We start from the raw sequence: 22,851 nt of genomic DNA, 5'->3' as shown, positions 1-22,851 counted from the left end.
ATTAATTTCTAATAAAATTCATTGTTTAGGGAATATATGAATTTAATCCTTTTAGATTGAATTACTGAATTATTGAAGTTTGTTTTATTGTCCAGCAAATGGTTTATCTTGGTGAAAGTACCACTGTACTTGAAAAGAATGCATATTCTGTGGTTGCTGGGTAAAGTGTTCTACAAATATCAATTAGGTCAAGCAGGCTATAAAATTATTCAAATCATCTATGCTTTACTGATTTTTTGGCCTAGTTTTTCTATTAATTAATGAGAAAGTGATGTAAAAATATCCTATTATGATTGTGGAATAGTTTATTTCTACATTTGTCAATATTTACTTTGTGAATTCTGAAGGTCCAATATTAAGCACATACATATTTATGACTTTTATGTCTTTCTGATGAATTGATCCTTTTATCATTATGAATGTCTCTCTTTATCTTGGATTATACTCTTCTTCTCAAAGTATATTTTACCTGATATTAATACAGCCACTCCAGCCTTCATATACTTATCATTTTCCTGGTAAATCTCTTTCCAACCATTTAATATATTTGTGTCTTTGTATTTAAAGTCCACTATTATATTAAAAGTGTGTCTTTATATTTAAACTGTGTCTTTTGTAAAAGCATATAGTTGTTTTCTAATTCATTTGAGTAATTTCCGCCTCTTAAATTCATTTAATGCAATTATTCATATGGGTACTTTAGATTTAGATTTAGATTTAGGTCTACTTTTTAATTTCTTTTCTGATTGCATTTAACTTTTTGTTCCTCTGTTTCCATTCCTGCCTTCTTTTGTATTATTTGAAAATTTTAAAATTCCATTTTAACTATTGACTTTTTAGATATACCTCCTTTATATTTGTATGAGTTATTTGTAATATTACATAATATTATATAATTATATAATAAGTAATATATATGCAGTATGTTTTTAGTTGTTTTTCTAGGGATTGCATTATGTAGACTTTACATTTCAAAGTCTATATAGAATTAATACTGTACCATTTCACATCAAATGTGAAACTCTTACAACCATGTAGGCTCCTTGCTTACTTTATGATAAAACTCTCCTACGTATTACATGAATATATGCTAAAAGCACAAAGGCATTATAATTTTTGCTTTAAACAGTTTATGTGTTTGAAAGAAATTCAATGGGAAAAATAGGTTTTAACATTCACTCTACCTTAACCATTTCTTGTGCTCTCCATTCATCCCTGAAGATCCGAGTTTCCCCTATGGTATCATTTCCCTTTATCCTGAAGACCTTCCTTTAGTATATCTTGGGGGGTGGGTCTGGAGGCAATAAATTATCTTTGATACCTTTATATAAAAATATTGTCATTTTATCTTTATTCTTCTGTTTCCACAAGATGTAGATTCCTGAGTGTACAAAATTTTTTTCTTTCAGCTCTTTATAGAAGTATTTCACTTTCTTCTGACCTCCCTTGTTTCTGATAAGAAGTCTAAGATCATTTTAATCATTGTTTTCTGTATATAATTTGCTGTTTTAATATGGCTTCTTTAATTATTGTCTTAATTTCTCTGGTTTTCAGCAGTTTGACTATGAGGTTCCTAAGCATGGTTTTCATCATATTTTTCCTGTTTGGGTCCACTGAACTTCTTAAAGTGTAAACATATCTTTCATCACATTTGGAAGGATTCTGGCCATTATTTCTTTAAATAACTTTTCCCCTGCCTCATTCTCTTTCTCCTTCAAATTTCCTGTTGTTATACCTTCTGGTTTTATCCTATAGGTCCCTAAAGCTATTCATTATTTTTTCTATCACTTTTCTTTCTCTTCTTCAGATTGCATAATTTCTATTAGTCCACCTTTAAGTTCATTCACTGTTCTCTCTGTTAGTCCATTCTGCTATAAACCCATTTAGTGTATTATATATTCAGAAATAATTTTCAGTTCCAAAATTTCCATTTGCTGCTTTATTTTAGGTTTCATTTCTAATACTCTCCAACTTTTTATTATTATAAAAGCACTTTCTTTCTCTTAACCTAGCTAAATTATAAGAACTGCTTTAAAATTTGCATCTTATAATTCAAGCATCTGCATCATCTCAAGGTTGACCTTTGTTGACTGTTTTCCCTTGACAGTAGTAGGTTTCATTTTCTGGCTCTTGGTATGTTGAATGATCCTGGATTTTTAATGCTATGTTATGGAGATGCTCAATTTGGTCATATTACTCTGAAGAACGCTGGTGTTTTGTTTTAGCAAGCAATTAATTTGGTTAGACTCTAAACTCTAAACTCTGTCATGTCTGATGGGCAGTAGCTTAGTTTTCAATTCAGGTCTTTCAACATGCCCTAGGTAGGCATGGATCAGGGGTCAGCCAAAGACTTTAGCAGAGTTCATACAGAGTTTGACGTTCCTCTTATTAGGCTCTCTTTTCTTCTGGGATTCTACCTTACTCTCTGGTGGTCCCAGTTACTATGAGCCCTTCAAATGGTACCTCCTACCCAAAAGAGTACAGGCTCTCTATTGGAATGTTATTTACCCCATACTACAACTCTACCCAACAGTGGTTGCCCTCAGGGCAAAATCACAGAACTGTGAAACCCATAATGCCAGTTGCTTCCTCCCAAGTTTCAACTACCCTTAAAAATCTGCCTGCTACTGCTTACTCTCCAAAGCCCTCAGGTAGCTATTTTTGTGTGATTTTTCAGAGTTTATAGTTATTCACAGGAGGTTCAATCTGTTAGGAGCTTACTCCTTCATAAATAAAACAGAACTTCAGAATATCCTTTTTATAAGGTTCAAAGCCAAACCCAATAATACGTTATTTTCATATGTGTGTGTACACACATGCATGCTGTGCAAACAATTAAGTAAGTAAAGGAATGATAACAAAATTCAGACTAATGTATCTCTGGTGAAGGAAGGCAGGGTATGAGATGGGGAAAAGCATATGAGTAGATACAAATTATTGTCAATGTTCTAGTTCTCTGACTGGGTGTGGGCTAATGGATGCTGGCTATATTATTCATAAATGGTTAAATAAACGATAGACCAATGATGACAGTGTGTCATGAACCAAGAACTCTGAATAATAGAATTCTGTCCACCCGAAAAGGAATATTCACTGAGTCCTCATCTTGTTTAGACTCCTGACAATTCTCAAAACCAACAATTCACAATGTCTTATGAACTGGGTAAAGATTTATGAGAGTCAATTATAGGAAATATTTAAGGACCATTCAAATTTAGCCACATCTTAGAGATACGGTTAGTAATGAGAAATGCTCCTAAGTAATGTTGCTGTTTCACGTGACAATAAAAGGACAAAACAAGCAATGCATGTGTCTTTGCTCTCAACACATACAGGCTGGCTGACTGAGAAAGGAAAAGATTCTTAAGGTTTAGGAGTAAAGAACAAGAGCGATGCGAAAGTAAGGATGTTGCTGCATTCTCAAAGCAGAAGGCTCCAGCTTGTTTGCCTAAAAACAAATCCACATGGCAAGGACCATGGGACATTTTCCCAGAGGGAACTGGACAAGAAGGCTCTCTGTTCTTATTATCTTAACCTATGCAGAATGGAGCCCAGAGACTATGCCTGAGGGAGAGAGAGCACACTGGCCAAAGGGTGGAAAAAGTGATGCAATCAGAGAACTCTTTCCCATCTCTAATTTTATGACTCTCCATAAAAAGGAAAGCAATTTCAAACCACTTCAAAATAAAATCATGGAAGACATGGTTTGGAAGACTGGACCTGACAAGAAAGAAGTTTGTAAAGATTTATTTTTCTGGTTGATAATTACATACAATGCTAAAAGATACTTCCACCTGACTACTGTTTCATAACAAATAGAAGGCAATTTATTTTTTTGAGAAAAGCAAGGTAATTTTTCTGGGAATTGGGGACAGGAAAAAGTGAATTTATAAACAATATTACTCAAAATAAAAGCCAGTTCAAAAGTGTGAAATCATGTTTAGTTTTTAATTTCTCGGGATATTTAAAGAGAACGAAAACCAGAACGATCTCTTCCACCTGCTTACTACATGATTTGATTTGAAGTGCACTCCTGAAGGCACCCTCTAAAAGAAAAAACTATTAGATTTGCCTTTCTTTTTCTTATTTGCTTCATTAATAGTAAATTATATGTATTTTCTGAAGTCAAGGAAAAAGATTCTATCAATTACTTTCACCAACACAGGCCAAAAACACATTAAAAAAACTGCTGCCTTTTAAAAAGGTGCACTTTTTAAAAAAGGAACAGAAAGAGAAATTTGCTAATTGCTCTAAAATTCAAATCACCAATCAACTGAACACCACCAATGGGTAAGTAAATAGGGCATCTTTGGGGGAAAGAAATTCTAATTATGTGGCAAGCTCAGTGGCACCCAAGTTTACGTCACTAGCAGATTCTGATAAGATATGCACTAAAGGAATTATGCCTGGACTGTTTCAACCAGGAGGGTGTTTGTGTAATGTTGGTATTTAGCTGTGACCTAAAGGCCAGCAAAGGTCAGGCTGGACAAAGCAGCACCTAATGAATCTGCTAGTGTCTGGGGTGACAAAGCCACAAAGCCTTTCAAATTAGCAACTGAATCCTAACACTCATTAGTGATTATATATGCAAGGCCTGCAACTTAAGCCCTGACTAGCAAAAACAGTGTAGATGCTCCTTCACATACACACAAAGGAAATAAATGATATACAAAAATAAAGAACTAGAACTTTAAAATGTCTTCCCATGACATTTTGACATTTCTTCCTTTCTTTTTTTATATTAATAGTAGAATCACAGTGTCCTTAACTTCCAATTTAATACTAAAATAATTACCATCACAACGAAAATGAGACTTTCCTTTTTTTTTTTTAATCGAGGAAGGTCTAGTCAGAAATTGCTTCTGCTAAGTTCCATGCAAGACATAATATACTCCTGTTAACTAGCAAAACCAATAAATCAAGCTGAAGCACTTATTAAAGTATCTTACAGCACTAAATTTATCACCAATGACAAATTTAATTTGGGACTCTGACAGTTTGCTCCTTGCATATACTTCAACTATTTCTTTTATTTTTTTGGTTGAGGGAAGGCAGTTATTTCACCAGAAATGAATGCTGAATTGTGCCAGAAATTCTTAGAGATGTAAAGGCAACTTCCAAGAGAAAACTGTTATTCCTAGAGTTACTGTCCCTAGGAAAAGTTCTGCATTAAAATTATTTTCCAGAGAACGCTATTCTCCACACATTAGTTAGGAGAATTTTAAAAATGGTGATAATGAGCATTTTACAAAGCAATTTATAATCATCATTCAGTTAACCCACACTGTCTCCACAGGTAGGTTCTGTTTGTCCCTTGATAATGACAATAAGAAAATTGAGATAGTTTCCCCACATAGGTAGAATAATTTTAATCTTTGGCAAGGCAGTTTGGCACTAAGCAAGTGTGGAAAGAAAAAAGAATAAGAAAATTCACAAAACTGGTGGGTCTTATATTGTAGCTAAAAGAATATTGTCTCCATTTTAAGCAACAAAAAAAAAATTATATTTCAAATACACATATTATCCGCAAGCTTTGACAACCATGCTTTAGGCTATATGATATGAATAATACTTTATTTTCTGTTCCAATTAATTGCACAGTTGCGTAATTTATTGTACACCATGACCAGGAAACACAAAAGTTATATTTTCTACAAACTTTCCCTTCTCCTCAAATGTACCTCTAAAATTCTACATTAACATTTTCCTGCTGTTTTTGCAACAGTATTTTCTTTCTTGACAATGCAATCAGCATACAAACACCAAATTTCATCCCCTGGTCCCGTGTACTGCAAACAGGCAGCCTGAACTGCAGCCTGACAGGGAGAACACATTAAGCTCTTGAACAAAAGCATCCAAGTCAACCTGTTTTGCAGACTGATTAATAGAAACAAGCTCAGAGGACTAATCACAAATCGAGCCCTGTTTTGCAGATTAACAGAACAAAGACACACTAGAGGAAGGGAGGTTACAGCACTGGAATACAAATAAGTAAAGGTAAGCACCAGGCTTTCCTTGACTCAAGTCACGTCTGGTAGAGCCAGACCCAGGGACCACTGTTCCCGCGTATCACATTCAGGGATAAATCAAACTGCAGTACCAGATAGGTCTGGGTTATATCAGCCAACCCAGCACCACACGAGCCATCTAGACTGTGGCTCCTTAGCAGAGTCTGATTTAAAGAGGAAGCAAAGACATTTGAATGAATGAAGAATGAATAAAGCACGGCTCTGGGTGTTTGGGGGACTCTCCATTTCAGCCAGGCAAGCCATTGCACTTGTGGATTAGGACAGACACTTCCACCTGCCATCTTTTGCAATGGCCTGTTAATCATTTAATCTGGCATCTGTGAAGTGTGTGCATATGTGCAGGCCCAAATATACAAACAAACTTTATACAAACCACTGTATAAAGGCAGATTAAGAGTCAATTTCCAAATTACACAGGGATGCCTATATTTCATGACTGGAGAATGTGAACTTCCTGTTTTCCCTGATGGAAAAAAGAAATTTACCCACTCTAAGAAAGTAACAAAAATCCTAGGAAAGTAGAATGAAAGGAAAAAAAGAACACTTATAACCCTCATTACTCAGAGCAAATCACTATTCTACTTGTGATGTATTTTTTCCCAGATTACTTTTTCTAATATATTTATACACATTTTTATATTGCTATGGTCCCTCTAAATATTTTTCGTGGAGTTATGGCTTTTAAAATTGCTTATTGTTAAATATAATAAGGAAAGTATACCATTGCATTTTGATGGCTGACACAAATTCTTTGAATGGCCAAAACCATGAATGTGCCAATGTTTTACTGGAACTGTAAAATCTCCATCTTTGTTGAGTATCTAATGAAAATGAAGAGAGTTTGCATAGCTTGGGAGACATAATCTTTAGGAACTGATATTCCTAGTTCTTATATGTTTTTTACCCTTGATGATTTCCTGCACTATTTTCCCTTCATCTTTCTTTTTCTAGTCTTACTTGTGGAACTCTAGAAAGAAAAAAGCCTTTTAGGTCTAGTACAGAAAAAAAAAGAAAGTATATGAGTCAGTATTTTCAGAGTGGGACAAAAAGAATAGATTTTTTCTGGTATATTTATACTCTGCTTTATCAATAACCCCATTATTCTGTTTATTGCCACAATCACCAAAGCAAAAACACATTCATAATGGAAACTCATAAATATCAACAGTTACAAAGTCTCAGAACTAATATTAGAGTATTGCTAATGTAGTTTATAGGATAGCCAAACTTCAAAATTTCCTAAGTGATCCTATTTCTGCTAGGTGTTTTAGATCAGAAGATAATTCTTACAGCAAATAACCTGAAAAACTAATACCCTCCTTGGTATCAGATTTCCCATTAGGGTAATACTGAACAGCTCATACAGTGTTTGAAAGTAGGAAAGCACTCCATTCCCTGAAAGTTCCCTCACCTTCCAGGGACATCCCTCCGAAGCTTGTGACCCCACAGAATTTGCCTCCAGTTAGAGCTATATAAAAGCACGAAGGTCAGACACAGCAATACACACACACACACACACACACACACACTAGTGGGTTTCCCATTTTCTTCTCATTCTGATGTTTCCAACAGGTAAGTATTTTTCCCTTCAGAATTGTATCTTTTTAAGAGAGGCTGAATTTGGATAAGAAAAGGAGCTAGGACTTTGCTGTTCAGCCTGAAAACACTGGACGCAGTAAGGAATGTTTAGTAACAGGCATCATCAGCGTTGCCTAAAATCCTCATCTCAAATGTTTCCTATATCATTTTCTTTAAATAATATAAAAGTAAAACCCAAGAACAAGCCCTATGAGGTTTTTAAACAAAAACGCTTTCCACAATTTTTCACCTTCAAATCATAACGACAAAGGAAAAGAACAAAAGTTAAGAAGTGGGGAAAAGGAGAGAGCTTATTACAGCTCAACAGCATATTCCCAACTAGTTATACAATGACTTTTCCATCAAAAATTTCTGGTTAGGATCTTTAATTTTCTTCTGAATAGATCATAGAAAGAAGTGTTTTTTCTATTGATGTTTGATTCAAAATAAAAATAGAAGCCTTGATTATGGTTAATGATTTGGGGGTTGGACTTTAAAATCATTAGTACAATATTTTTTAATTGTTTCTATCTTTGACAATCCTCTTTCTACAACCATTGTATGCCACGGTACTCTCTTGCAGCTCATGAAGTCTTGTGTGGCATAGAAAGTCACTACACTCTACTGGATTCAGTTTTAAGATTGATAATTTCCAGAATTTCCATATATACAATGGCTTGAAATATAGTGAGAAAAATAAGTAATTTCTCATTTATTAAGCCAGTCAGGAATCACAGGTACTGAGTGTTATGTGCAGTCATTTTATACTGAATGAATAAAAGTAGTGCAAAACCAGTTTTAGGAAAGAATGGAAAATCGGTGTGTCAACTCTGACCTTTCTTTTTCTTTATAAAGATCATTGGCTTTACCTAGTCTTCAGTGTTGATTTACTATAGGTTCACATGAACTTTTAGCCCCCTTTTATTTAACATGATCTATCCTAAATTCACCATGTCAAGGAACTGGACTTAAAAGTATCTAAATTAACCAATATCACCGGCACCTTCAGATTCTGTCTTGGGAAATTTTATCCCGGGAAGATCCTTAATTTAGGTTTCTTCTTAACCACCTCCTCTAATTTGCCCTTATACACCACATGCTTCTTTTCTCATTGCCCTTTCATTTCAGTTTTTGCGGTTTGGACATTATTAGTTATAGTAAATATATCTGCAATTTAACCAAATTGATCTTGTCTAATATCTGGGCCAAACAGTCTTCCCGAGTGATTACACATTTGCAGCTCACATTCTCTGCTCTTTGAGAAATGCATGAACACAACAAAGAACTCTTATTTCTGAATGGATTTATTCTGCTAACCCAGAGCTTTTCAAATTTGCCATTCACTTCCTGTTTGACAGCCCTCGTGGAACATTCCGCATTCAATATACTCACCACCAACATTATCTTTATTTTATCCTGGGTGAAAATACACTGCCAAGCATTACTCATACATTTAAAATGACTTTCCATGTAAGTGACCTTAAAAATGCCCTATATGTCTTTATAACAGAGTCATCTATTCACTCTTCCATGCCTTTTGACCAAATGCAGCTGATATATAGGGGCTCCCTTCCTAAATGGTTTTCCACTGTATTAGTTAGCCAAAGGGGTGCTGATGCAAAATACCAGAAATTGGTTGGTTTTCATAAAGGGTATTTACTTGGGGCAGGAGCTTACAGACACCAGGGCATAAAGCCTAAGTTACTTCCCTCACCAAAGTCTATTTTCACGTGTTGGAGCAAGATGGCTGCCAATATCTGCAAAGGTTCAGGCTTCTTGGGTTCCTCTGGGCTCAACTCCTCTGTTGTTTCCACAAGGTCACCTGTAGTCTATGAGGCTCTCTAGGCCTCGTGTCTCTCCACAAGGTCAGCTGTAGACTATCAGGCAAATGGCTCTGTCTCTTTCCCTGGGGCTCCAGTTTAACACTTCAGCATCAAACCCAACATCAAGAACCCCTGCATCAAAAGCTCCAACTCTATCCTTTGCCATGTCAATGCCCTAATGCTGTGGCCCAATCAAAGCCCCACCATAAATTAGTCATGCACAAGTACAGACCAGATTACAAACATAATCCAATATCTATTTTTGGCATTCATAAAGCATATCAAACGGCTATATCCACTTATCCAGATCGCAAGTAACTTGCTGTGCAAAGAAACTGTCCAATATTCCCTTTAATAAATATATACTCATACACACACAAGCTCACAGCAGGGGTAACCATTTTCCTAGACAAAGTTTCCTATTCACTTTATTTCTGCTCCCTTTTCCTTCTTCTCTTTTATCCTGTTATTCCACCACAAAAAAGAGAAAACAAAACAAAAAGAGAAAGACAAAGAACAAACAAAAACAAGTATATAATAATGACCAAAATGAAGACTCTACATAGTTGTTACATTTCATGGAAAAAAAATGATATTTAGTAAGCATTTACTAAGTGCCAGGAACTTAACACACACAATCTCATATTAATCCCATGAAAACTGTGTTTGAACAAACCTGAGTTTAAATGAGAAAGAAAGGTTCCACAAGTATTTTTAGGCTTTTTATTGTTTCTTGACCTCAGGTGCCTTATTCTGGTGCTTTGAGCATATACACTCATACACTGTAATGAGTAGTGACAAAAATAGGCTTTGTAGCCAAAGAGATCTGGAGTTGATTCCCAGTTCTAGTGTTGACAAAATTAGAGACCTTGGGTGAGTTGTTTAATTTCTCTAATCTTCAATTTTGTCATCTCCCAAATGTGGGTAATAGTGTTTTCTTTATTGGTTGCTGTGAGGCTTAAAAATAATGTTACATAACCTACTGCCAATGTGAGTGATGCTCAGTAAATAGCAGTTATTATGAATTACATACCCATTTGCCAGATGACACTGAAGTTCAGAGAGATTAAACAACTCACTGGGTAAGTGAGCTTTAAAAGATAAAAAATGAGACTGAAGCTTGTCGGGGACAGTCTGCTTCTAAAGGTCAAAGCCTGCAGACCTCTATAGCACCTGCCTTCCTCCTTCAGCAGGTAAAACAGGGTCACAGCTATTTAAGTCCTGTTTGGCTTGGGCATCAGACCTTTCAGGGCATGTCTTGCCACTGGATAGTCCCGCCAGAGGTCTGTAGGCCTGAGAAAAGCTGGTTTAAGAGAACAGGAAAACAGCAAGAAGAGTTCAACCCACTTTCAACTCATCCTTAAGCTTCAGAGGGATGTTTCTCTGCACACCGTGGTACAGTCTGTTCCCCATCAAGCCTCCCATGGGCTTAGAGATGCATCTCTGAGGGGTGAGTGACATGTTGCCTTGACTGCCTTCTAATACAGCAGCATGGAAGTACAGAGGGGGCTTCTCCTCAGTCAGGCACAGAACAGAGCACGGCTTGATTGTTAAGACTCTACTGTAGAACAACAAAGGTGGCAAGCAGGCTCCTCAGAAGGCTCAGGAGGTATATCCTGTGCCCTTGTGGGTGGGCGTCTGGAAAATGAGACCACCCAGTGGAAGTGGCAACCTCACATCTGTCTGCTCCCAAAGCCCACCTCACCTTCATCACAGATTATCAGTGGGATTAAAGGAAGCAATGTGATTACCTGGACTTTCTTGTGAGCAAACCTAAACTATAGAAGTGTAATGCAGGAAAGGCAGAGCAGCAGCAGTGACTGGAACCAGACAAACACGGGTTAAACTTGTTATTCTGATGCCAGTGGACTCACTAGCTGGGGAGACCTGGAGAAATTCAGTTTACTTTTACAATTCAGAGTATAAAATAAGAAATCCATGTCTGTCAAACAGCTCAAAAACAAAACAGTACAGAAACTAACGTGGGGAGCGTATGTAGCTCAGTCATTGAACACCTGCTTCCCATATATGAGACCCTGGGTTCAATCCCCAGTACCTCTTGAAAAAAAAAAAAAAGAAAGAAAGAAAGAATCTAACATGACTCTAATTCAACTGAGAACTCAACCATGGAGAAAAGGGACTACTACGTATTTTATGTAGGTTTATAATCTTCAAAGGCATTCTGAGAACCCACCTCATCTGGCTCCTTATTAGCCTCAAACTTTGCACTACCTTGTTTGCAGCTTTGAAGAGATAGTCTCCAAATTGAATGGCAAATTCTATATATACTCAAAGCACCAAGATAAGGCACCTGAGGTCAAGAAACAATAAAAAGCTAAAAATACTTGTGGAACCTTTCTTTCTCACTTACTTAAACTTAGCTTTGTTCAAACACTCCCACTCTTCACCCTTATTAAACCACACTCACCCAGAGAGATGCTATGCTCTATTTCTGAATGTTCAAGAAGGGTCTAGGTACAACTATGGATATAATTTCTTTCCTTTCACAACTGGTATCTCATCTGTGTAAACCTTCAGCTCATCAGTGATAGGCATGATCCTAACACCACTATCCTCTTTCACTCATTCATTCATTCATTCAGCTGATGTGAACTGAACATCTACTATGTACTAAGCACTGGACTAATCTAGGGTATGCGGGGTGAACAATACACAAGGTCCCTGCCTTCATGGAGCATACAGCCACTTTATTATCTCCATCTATCCAGCAGAAACCCTGAGTTAAAAAGGAGGAGGTTGTTAGTGTAACGTGAGAAAAGGAAGGATCACCCAGCAGCTGTGGTGCAGTGTGACCCGCCAGATCTTCTCTGGAGTGCGGTGGGTGGGCCCATGCCCAGGCTGACTTCAGCTTGTCATCTTGGGGCACATGCCCAGGGCTGCTGTCTCTCAGCTACTTCATGGAGCTTCAGAGAGAAAAAGCTACATGCAACAGTCCCTGATGCTACTGGAAAGGAAAGGGAAGTTGTCACCATGGAGTAGAAGGACAAGACAGAGGTGACCTATGTCTTAAAACACAAAGAAATGCAGATTTCTAAATTTTTTTGAAAGCCCCAGTCCCTGGAGAACACCATGTAAAAGAGGCCAGATCACCCCTTTGTTCTGTCCCCTCAACATTGCCACTTTCCCTCATTATGGGCCCCTAATTAATACCACTTAATCCTGAGAGCCCCTGAAGAATGTTGGCCTGGATTTCTATATGCCCTTTTTGCAAGGAGATGCAAAGAGCCAAGTCTTCTAAAATGAGAAGTGGCCACTTCCTGAGTTAGCTCATGTCAAGGATAGATGGACATTGTAATTACTGGATATCCTGATTTCGTCTATGGAACTCAGCAAGGACAGAAAATTAGGAACCTGGATTCTAATTCTAATTCTCCCCCAAACCAAGTTTGTGATTTAGGGCAGTACCTCTCTCTCTTAGTCCCCTTCTCTGTCAAAAGGAGGCAATACTGAGTAGCACCTAGCATATTAAGCACTTGTAAATGTTGGCTGTTATTAAGTATTGTTATTCATACATACCCTGTTTATTTTAACAAATTGCTATGAGGCCCAAATAAGAAAACACAGGTAAAAGTTCTCTGAATGAAATATATTATCCAAATGGAAATTTATCATTGTTGTTTGCTAATTGAGCTACTCTCTCAAAATATTAACACAACAATTTAAACTATGCCAGTGATTAATATTAAGCATAAACGAAAGCACGGAACACTTCTTCAACCCCTTCCATATTCTTCCATAAAACCACCACCCTCACATCAGGGAAAGGTACCACGATAGCCTTTAAAGACTGAGTTGGATGGTGCAGGCATAAAGATACAAGTTGGATCCAACACGGCAAGCCTGCATAAACAGGCTTTGAAATGGTCTTTACTGATACAGCTATCAATGGGAGGCAGGAAGCAAAGTGATCGGTCTTGCTTTCTCCTTTCTCAAATAAACAGGGTGGTTGTTAAACCAGAATTGAATCTGATCCCATGTGGCTTCAGGAGCAGTCAGCTGCATTCTGAAACAGGCAAAAATGTAAACAGAGCCCAGTAACTCTAGACCAGGGCAGGACAGCCATAGGTTCATAAAGGGAGAGTCTATGGGCCACATGCCAAGAAAAATGAAATGTTAACCTGGGCCTTTAAACAGAGTCATGTAAAAGCAGAGTGCATATTTGTTTAACACACAAACACAAAACCTTTTTTCCTGCCAATACCTTTGTGTCCGAAGCCTCCTGAATAAAAGCTGGAATACCTGAAATCATGGTACAGAACCAATATTGTTCGCATAGTTTGGTTCTTTAGCTCTAAAGGACTCATCTGCTGAACATGGAGATGCTTCTCTTTTCTTTCTCTTTTTCTTTTTTGGCCCAAGTTAATTACAAACTATGACTGTGAAAATAAAATAAATGAGCCCATTCCACCCATCCTCATATCTGAATCCTGTCATATGGGTTGCCAATTGGTTTTCTAATCCTCTCAACTCAATATCTGCTGTTAATTTGTTCGCTGTTTCAAGAACCTGAAGACTGTCAGCAAAATACATGATGCACTACAAAACTTATAATTGGAAATAAAAACATCTGAAGCTTTTCTGACAGGGTAAACATAAAGTACTATTGCACTGATCAGAACAAGGAAACGTGAGCAACCTTGTAGCTGTTTGTGTGCAAACATAATTATAAGTGCTGCAGAGAAGGGAATCAACGCTTAACTTCCACTATGAAGAATGCTGAGGAAATTACATCTAAATGAATGAATGAACTCAACAATTTTATGATACCAAATAAAGGAAAGGGAGGAGGGGAACATTTCTGTTCAGACTTCCTTTGAAAATGCAATTCAATGGGCTTTCTCTTGCTATTTCAGCCATTTTAGAATTATGCCATTTAGGCTCAATCTAGTTTTCCTGTTGCAGAACTTAAGGCACTTTCTCCACAGTTACTAAATCTGACAAATTACACCTGGGTCCACTCTAACATGAAAAAGTGCACTTTTATTCCTGACCCCTTGGTCAGCCTAAAGATCAAATTCCTAGACACTGGAAAGCCCCACTCATATTCATTAAAAACCACGGGAGGCCAGCTTTGTATTTCTGTTCAAGAGGAGAACAAGGTGCAGGCTATTGCTGAACAATGCCAACTGCCCCATTCTGCTCAGGGCAGTATGGACTTTTTACTCTTTGCAGCTTGGCTGCTGATCAATTAGTACCGGATTTCTCTTCTACACAGTATCTTAGTATCAAAAGAGCAATTGAAATCAGAAAAAGAAGAGGCCAGTCAATTTTAAATGCCAAAGTCCCACAAGTACACTTGCCTAAAACCTGCTTGCACTAAAATGCTGGCTAAAAGGACAGTTCTAGGTAATCGAAAGCACAAAGATGATTTCATAAGTCCACTGCCCCAACCCTAGCTAGACAAGCAGTTACCACAGTAGCTTATATTTGACAACGAGGATTTTATCTCCTCTTCCTAACTATACTTAGCTTTTGGAAAAGACTTTACAGAGCTGAGAGTGAGTCATGAAGAGGAACACAAGACCAACTTGGGGGAAGAGAACCAATGCTAGGCATATGAGGAATCCATGAGATTTGTCTGTGAGAACAAAGTCCATGGCAGACCTAACTGCCTGGCCCCCCAAAGAGGGAGAAAATAAAAAACAGTAACAACAATAAAAGTTGGGAAGCTGTTGCTAGACTGAACCTTTACTATCAAAGAAGACACTGCATCAAGCCTGATTTCCTTTCTTCAAAATTCTTGCAAGAACAAGATGATGAAGAAATATATGCAGAAGCCACAAAACCTGCTTCAAGGTCTACTGAGTCAGGGGTGTGCTGGGGAACTCACCAACCCCTGCCCTTCTTCCAAGAAAGCCAGCCCCTCTCTTTCCAGGACATAGCATCCCACATACAACTTCTCCAGTTTATGCTACTTAATTTTACTAGACCCCTCAAACCAAATTCAAATCTTCTTCCTTAGGGATCTAGTAAGTACCACACCACACTGACTGCAAATACCCATGATTGTAAATCAGGAGACACTACTTTAATTCTCCCTGCTCTTTAGGGAGCTTTCAGGTTTACTGCAAATTATAAACATGTAATGAATAGGGACTAACATCCCTCTTCTAGAGCTAAACCAATTCACAGGCATATTTTTAAAAATAAATTGGTTATGGCTATTTTCCTGGTCTGGTGGTGATTATTTTTAGAAAACTTGCATAAATAGAAATCCTTAATATCAGGGTTCTTGTTTTGATCTCTGTTTTTAAATTAAAACCACTAGCAATATCAAGCAAATCAGAACTTAATATCCTCAAGAAAAGTCACTGGAAAAGCATGGAAATCAAGCTTAATTAGTTCCCGTTATTTGGGGGCTAGAATATCTGTTCGGTTACTAAGCAGGCATTTACCTATAGCTGAATTTCAGGGAGGGAAAAAACCTTAATTTCTAAAGGGAGAAAAGTGGTAGCTTTGGAATAAGATTCCCCAAATTTTGTTTCTAGTCCAATTCATACTAGTGAAAAGAGGTTAAAAAATGTGCAAGATACTAAAAAATCAGAAATGCCCACAAATACATATTCCCTTTGAAGATTCAAATTTTGAAATCTTCATTTAATTGGGTGACATTTTATAAAATAGATTGTAGTTGAGAGAAGCTGAGTGATGCTCCCCAGTACTACCCAATGAGCAGAAGCAGAACTAGATTTAGAACCCACTCCATCCATTGCCTAACACAACAGTCTTCTTGGGAATGTTAACAAAAGCATAAAGGAGATTGGAAACACCAACACCACTAGAATTAACAATTTAGCACTTAACAAATATCTATCATAGGCCAGGAACTCTTCTACGTGCTGTGGATGCATTATCTCATTTAATCCTCTAATAACCCTGTGAAGGAAGTAATGCTATTACCCTATTTTACAGATGAGGAAACAGAAGCATGAATTGGTTTAGAAACTTGCCCAAGTCCCAGGGCTGGATGACTGGTAGAGCCGGGAACTACTGTCTTCTTTGTGCAGACATGCTAATGCAGACATTCCTAAATCAACGTTCAGATTATCGGCAGTCTGAGGATATTAATCTTAACAAAATATCTTCATAGTGAGATCCAAACTATGCCTCCCAAAATATATGGTGAAGGTTTGTATTCTTGGTCAACAGTCAAAGTACCAATAATTCCAAAGGAATTTAAAGATCTTCTTGACTGGTCAAGACATGCTAGGCTGGCAATAATCTTTCTGGAAATCCCAACAAATCATTTTAGAGACAACTTCATGATAACATTAAGACTTAATGCTGCCTATTTTCTTGACTCTACCACCAATATTAAAATCTTTTAAATGTCTGACAACCTCAATCAGATTCATATGTAGGTTATGGTATGTATTTTATTCCATTACCAAAAATGGACTTGGCCCAGTGCTTAGGGCGTCCGTCTACCACATGGCAGGTCTACGGTTCAAACCCCAGGCCTCCCTGACCTGTGTGTAGCTGGCTCATGTGCAGTGCTGATGCGCACAAGGAGTGCCGTGCCACACAGGGGTGTCCCCCGTGTAGGGGAGCCCCACGCGCAAGGAGTGCGCCCCGTAAGGAGAGCCGCCCAGCGCGAAAGAAAGTGCAACCGGCCCAGGAATGGTGCCGCTCACACCGAGAGCTGACACAAGATGATGCAACAAAAAGAAACACAGATTCCCATGCTGCTGACGACAACAGAAGAGGACAAAGAAGACGCAGCAAATAGACACAGAGAACAGACAACCGGGGTGGGGGTGGAGGGGAAAGAGAGAAATAACTAAATAAATAAATCTTTAAAAAACAAAAAGGTTCATTTCCCATCACATCACATATTTGAATTACTGTATTTTATACTTCTTGAGATGCTGCAAGATCTGTCTCAGGACCCTAAACCACTCCCTCATTCACCATGGCCATGATCTGGTTTAGCAAAACCCCTCTTTAAATGGATATGACTCTGCTGAGATAATGGAGGGAGTATGCTGTCAGTAGGTCAGCAACTATCAATCCAGGAATCTCTGAAAAAGCCCTGATTGTTCAGGAATGGCTTTAAATGTTCTATGCCCTTTGAAGACTTTTCAAAATTCATTTTAAGGTCTTGAAAAGTGATCTTAACTCATGTAGAGTTCTGGCAATCAGAGATCATTCCTCAACCATGACATGGTCATTAAAAGCTGGGCTGTGAAGCTGGAAATGCTCTCTCTCCCTGCCCTTCACCCAGAAATGCTAATATCAGCATCCTACATTACCCTGAGATCAGTTTTCCGATTACAGTTTGATAAGGGCTAATTTCTGCTGTTTATTCTCTTGCCCTTTACTGCTTCCTCACATATAAAAAGTTAATTAATATACATTAATAATGCTGGATACAAACTGAATCTTCAGATTATAATCAAGCATTACTATGCTACCATCCCCCCCCCCATCATACCATGCACACTAAAGTCCAACTCTTTAGGTGTGAATTAGGATGCTACCACTTATTAGCTTGTGATTCTTGGGCGGTTGCTTGACCTCTCTGTGCCTGAGTTGCCTCAGCTCTTAAATGAGAATCATAATAGTGCCCATATCCTAAAGGTATTTTAGGACTAAATGAGATCATAGATATAAAGAATTTGAACAGTGTCTGGCATATGGTAAGCACCTAAATAGCAGTTCACACTTATGATCAGGTTGACTTTAAGCAGAAGTTCACTTCTTTACTAGTCCTTCTGGATACCAACAAGTAAGGATAGAAAATTTTTTTTCAGAAAAATATCTCAACTTTTATTATACACAGGGCAAACCAAACTGTTGAGTAGAGTGACCAATCTGGGTTCCCTCTGCTTGTCCTCTTCCATATTTATCCATTACTCTTGGGACAAGACTGGGATAATTTTCCTTATTGAGATAATAAAAGTTAGTTCTTTTGCTCTCTATACACACAGAGTCCTCAAGAAAACAGAAATAATTTTTAAATATTAGAATCTCCTGCTATCTATGATCATCTCTAACACCCGATTTTACAGATTTTAAAAAGTGGGTCTAGAGGCTAAGTGATTTGCCCAAGTTCACATAATGTTTCGTGGCAGAGTCAAGACTAGAAAAATGATAACTATCACCCAAAGCAAACTACCTGGCATTCTCCTAAGTCCTCTGCAAACGTCACTTAATTTAATAGTCACAATTACCCTCTAAAGTTGGTATTATTTTTAGAGAGGTGTGGAAACTGAGGCTTATCCTCTGCAAAGTAACTTCTTCAAAACCAGACAACATAATAGAGCTCAGACCAAAATGCTTCCTGTCTGGCCCCTAAAGATAAATGTTCCTGCTTCAAGCACTCTGGAGCTTAGTTCAGGCATTGGGCCCTCAACCAATAATGTACAAACTGCATTGGCCTCATCTGGGGAGATTTAAAAAATACAGTTTGCTGGGCTCCATGTCAGGAAAAAAGCATGAAAGTCTCTGGGACAGGGCTTTGAAATCTTATTTCTCAGGGGCAATTCACATGATTCTGATATGTAGTGAAATTTGAGAAACCCCCATTAAGTGAGATATTTTATGACTGCTTCCAGTGTAAAATGAGAGGGAAATGAGTTACCTGAGGCTGATGGAATCTGTGTAAAGGGTAACATAGTAACCATTTTCCAAATCTTTGTATGTCACACAGACATACCACACAGTCTTATAAACATATACATGTCCACCAAAGCCCTATTCACATCCATCTTCCTAATGGAATCTCTAGCACAATGAAAACAAACTGTGTTTTGCAGCAGGACCAGAATATGTGCTTTGTTGGAAAACGCAGCAATAATGCATCTTTCTACCCTAGTCATTTTCACTGAAAGTACTTATATCTGGTTCATGCTTTCTTACTGCTGAGCTAAAATAAAACAAAACAAAAGCTGGACAGGAAAACTGTTTGAATTAACACTTACCAAGGTGCACCATATATCCTGAATCCCTTCACCGTTACCTCCGAATCTTGTAAGTAAATACTGTTTGTCAGGAGGGATTGAACATTGTCAAAGTCCTCTGGTTTCAATTTGGACACAGAGGGAAAACGGTAGTAGTCCTGTTTAACAAGGTCTGCCATGAATTCCTTATCAAATGTCAGTTCATGGTTCCCAGCAATCACTATTTTATATTCATATGGCAGGTTTCCTGAAATAAGAAAAAAAAGAGCACCAATTAGCACATTCATTCCCCATCATAAAGTACAACACACAGGACAGTGTGATTAGCAGACAGCAAAACCCAAATGAAAAAGCTTGCAAATTACTTCATATTTCCATGTGAACCAAAATTTATGACTACTCTGTAATGCTAACAAAAATGACAAACAGGAGATAGAAAGCTGCTAAGAAGCTAAAAATCGACTAAGGAGAAAGTAAGTTTTCTAGTTCTATTTTCCTCTTCCGTATCCTACAGAGTCACTGTGATGAATCCACACGCTGCTGAATCCACACTTAAAAATTCTCCAGTAAAAAGCTCATCAATCATGATCCTTTAGAAGAGGTTTGGACTTGGTTTGGTCCTCAAAAAAATAAGTCAACCAACTATTCTTAACATCTCAGATAACTGCTAGATTTTTAGTGTTTCCTACATATAAAAGACTGGGCATAGCCAAGCACTCCAGAATTTACATAAATGAAAGGAACCACAGTACAATGTCATATTGTAAGTCTAATTTTAAGTTTACCGTTTGGCTTGTGAATAAAAAGAACATTATTAATTTCCCCCTGATTAGAAGGCTAATTTTCCTCCCATTGGGATAGGAGAAGAAACTGTAAAGCTTAACTCCCTTTTAATATTTATGGTATGGAAATGGGAGTTCTTGGTGTGTGCTTTTTATGCAACAGTTTCCCGGTCAAAATGAGATAATTCTGGGAAGAAGAATGAAAGCCATGAAGGAAAACCCAAACACCAGACTTCTGCATAGATTTATAATGTTTGAATAAAGTACAGATCATACATATTAATAACTCACCGCAGTGCTATAAGTACCCCAATCCAAAGGAAGATAGTACCAGGCAGCTGTCCCCATTCTAAAATTAAGATCCTTTTCTCTACTCTGTCACTACCCATCCCTCAAGTGTCATCCTTAGTCTGTTGCTCATTTTATTCTATTTTGGGAGGGAAAGGGGGTGAGGACAATTTTGTCTATAATTCCTGCTTCCCGAAACTTATGGTTCCAGTGCAAAATTAATGTTTCCTGCTATTCCAGGAAGAATTAAAGTTGCAACTAGCAGGAAATTGTATACACTCATTTTAAGAACTGGTCCTTGCCAGCAAGCCAGAGTCAATGATTTAACTAATGAAGCTTAATGCAGAAAAGATTTCTTTTTGCCACAGGTCCACTTGGATTTCAGCAATGCAAACTGTAAAGATTACACATGAATGACCAAATACTAAATTTCTCACAATCTCAGCTGCACACTGCAAATTATCTGCTAATATGGAGGTGTTTTATTTAGGACTGCCCCATTGTGTTTTGTGATGTTACTGATATTTCTTTAAACTTTTAGCTTTTAGGTTTCCAAAGTTGGTAACAAAATTGCATATACAGTATGAGCACTGATAGGAAGGTGTAAGAGAGAGATGAAAGCAGTCTAATAGAAAATAACACCACACACACATTAAAACAAAAATGTTGTGGTCAGCTGCAGTAAAGTGAAATGGGTATCCTTGACTGCTAGCTCACAGTGCTATGTGACATGCTTTTTGCCTCACTTATCTGCAAGGCTATAGTGAAAAGCTCATAGGAAGTAGGAAGTCTCCCTCAAATGCATGTTTATGTGAGTTTATAATCTGCACTTACACAAGGCAATAAGGAGTGAAACGTATCTTGCAAGCTACTTAAATAGAATAGTGGTGATATAGTTGCACAATTCCCTTTACTCAAAGTACAAATTAAAGATGTATTAACAGTGGCCACAAAATGCCAGAATTTCACACGTTGGAAATTTATGAAATGTCCACAATTCTAATATGAATCTGTTAACCGAGTGGCCCAATATTGCACCCCCAGATTCAACAGTGCTCTAAAAGCTTTTCTGGAAGGTAATCTGTTTCAAATCAGATCCTACATGCATGCAATCTTTGTGCATAAGTCATGCCATGGTTGCCCAGTTTCTCTTTAATCACTCATGATGATGGACTCCTTTCTCCATAATCACTCATGATGTATATAACTCCTTTGTTATACACCAGTGCACTAGAAAAAGGACTTGACTTCTCTATTTTCCCTTCACTTTAGAGCTTTGGTTCAAGGGTGGCACATATGGGAGACAGTGCAAAGTTCACATTTCCGCCTTCAGATCATTTTGTTTTGTTTTGTTTTAACTAAAACTGCTGCAAAGTAAATCTTCCTCAGAAGACAGGCCTCTTTGGTGTTTCTTAAATCAAATTTGGGGACTAAGTGTGAAGAAGTAGCCACCAAAATGAACAGTCACAGAAAAGGTGATAATAGTCAAACATCATGAGCAAACTCATCTCTTTCTCAGACTCCAAGAGCTGCTTCCAACTTCCATCCTCTGTTAGCTATTATGAAATTGTCTGACATAGTTTCTTTTTTGCTCAACTGACCGTTCATCTCTAAAATCGGTTAACCTTTATGTTTTATATGAAAAATATAAGCAGGGCAGCTGACAAATCTCCTGTTACTTGATGGCATTTTAGGTTTTTTTTTCCCCAGACTAGATCAATTTGGAAGCCTCTGCAGTCAAGTTCTCAACTTCTTGGTATTCAAATAGTATCATTTAAAAATTATCAGACAAAGAAATCTCTGCCTTTATCCATTTTATTTAGATCAGGCCATGTAAGCTGAATAAAAAAGCAAGGCCATATATAGTTATTCTAATATAGAAAAATCCCTGCTCTGACTGTCCTAAAGAACTCTACCAACTAACAAGTTCCATCTTTCACAAGCTGGTGATTTATGGGACTATTTTAGGTGAAATGCAGATGAACTTTTGACAAAATATCAAAGTTTTGTATGTTTCTAAAATGCATATTTGGAAAAATAAAATAGAATTATATTAAGTAGAAATATATAGCTTTATTTTACTATTTTTATATATATGATTAAAAAGGTGATTTCGGAAAACTATTAAGCAAATAATAGTACAGGTAATTTGCAGGTATGACAATGAATGATTCACTGTGTATTAAAGAACAAAATCTGGGAAACCAGTCCATTAGTTCAGGTTAGGGCTACAGACTATAAACCAAGGGTTCTTAACCAGGGGTCCATGGACCAAAGATTTCAGGGGGTCTGTGAGCATGAATTGAAAATTCAAGAGAACATTCTTGTGGGGACAAAAACCCAAAAACATTCTTGCAGGGACTTGTTGATGTGGGTATGCAATAAAACTATCTACCGCTACATTCTGAGAAGGGGTCTGTGAAACAAA

General features: G+C 37.5%; 1 protein-coding gene across 9 annotated transcripts in view; it reads right to left on the bottom strand.

Annotated features, from left to right (window-relative positions):
- Positions 1 to 22,851, bottom strand: part of MPPED2 (metallophosphoesterase domain containing 2) — a 182,501-nt gene that overhangs the window by 72,410 nt on the left and 87,240 nt on the right. For all 9 annotated transcript variants that reach the window (XM_012522322.3, XM_058305608.2, XM_071218138.1 and 6 more), the window contains one exon: positions 19,375 to 19,600. In XM_012522322.3, the coding sequence (XP_012377776.1) occupies positions 19,375 to 19,600 (226 nt within the window). The remainder of the gene's footprint in view (positions 1 to 19,374; positions 19,601 to 22,851) is intronic.

This window comes from Dasypus novemcinctus, chromosome 10 (assembly GCF_030445035.2).
Source record: "Dasypus novemcinctus isolate mDasNov1 chromosome 10, mDasNov1.1.hap2, whole genome shotgun sequence".
Classification (NCBI taxonomy): Eukaryota; Metazoa; Chordata; class Mammalia; order Cingulata; family Dasypodidae; genus Dasypus; species Dasypus novemcinctus.
This window is presented reverse-complemented; position numbering and strand designations above follow the sequence as displayed.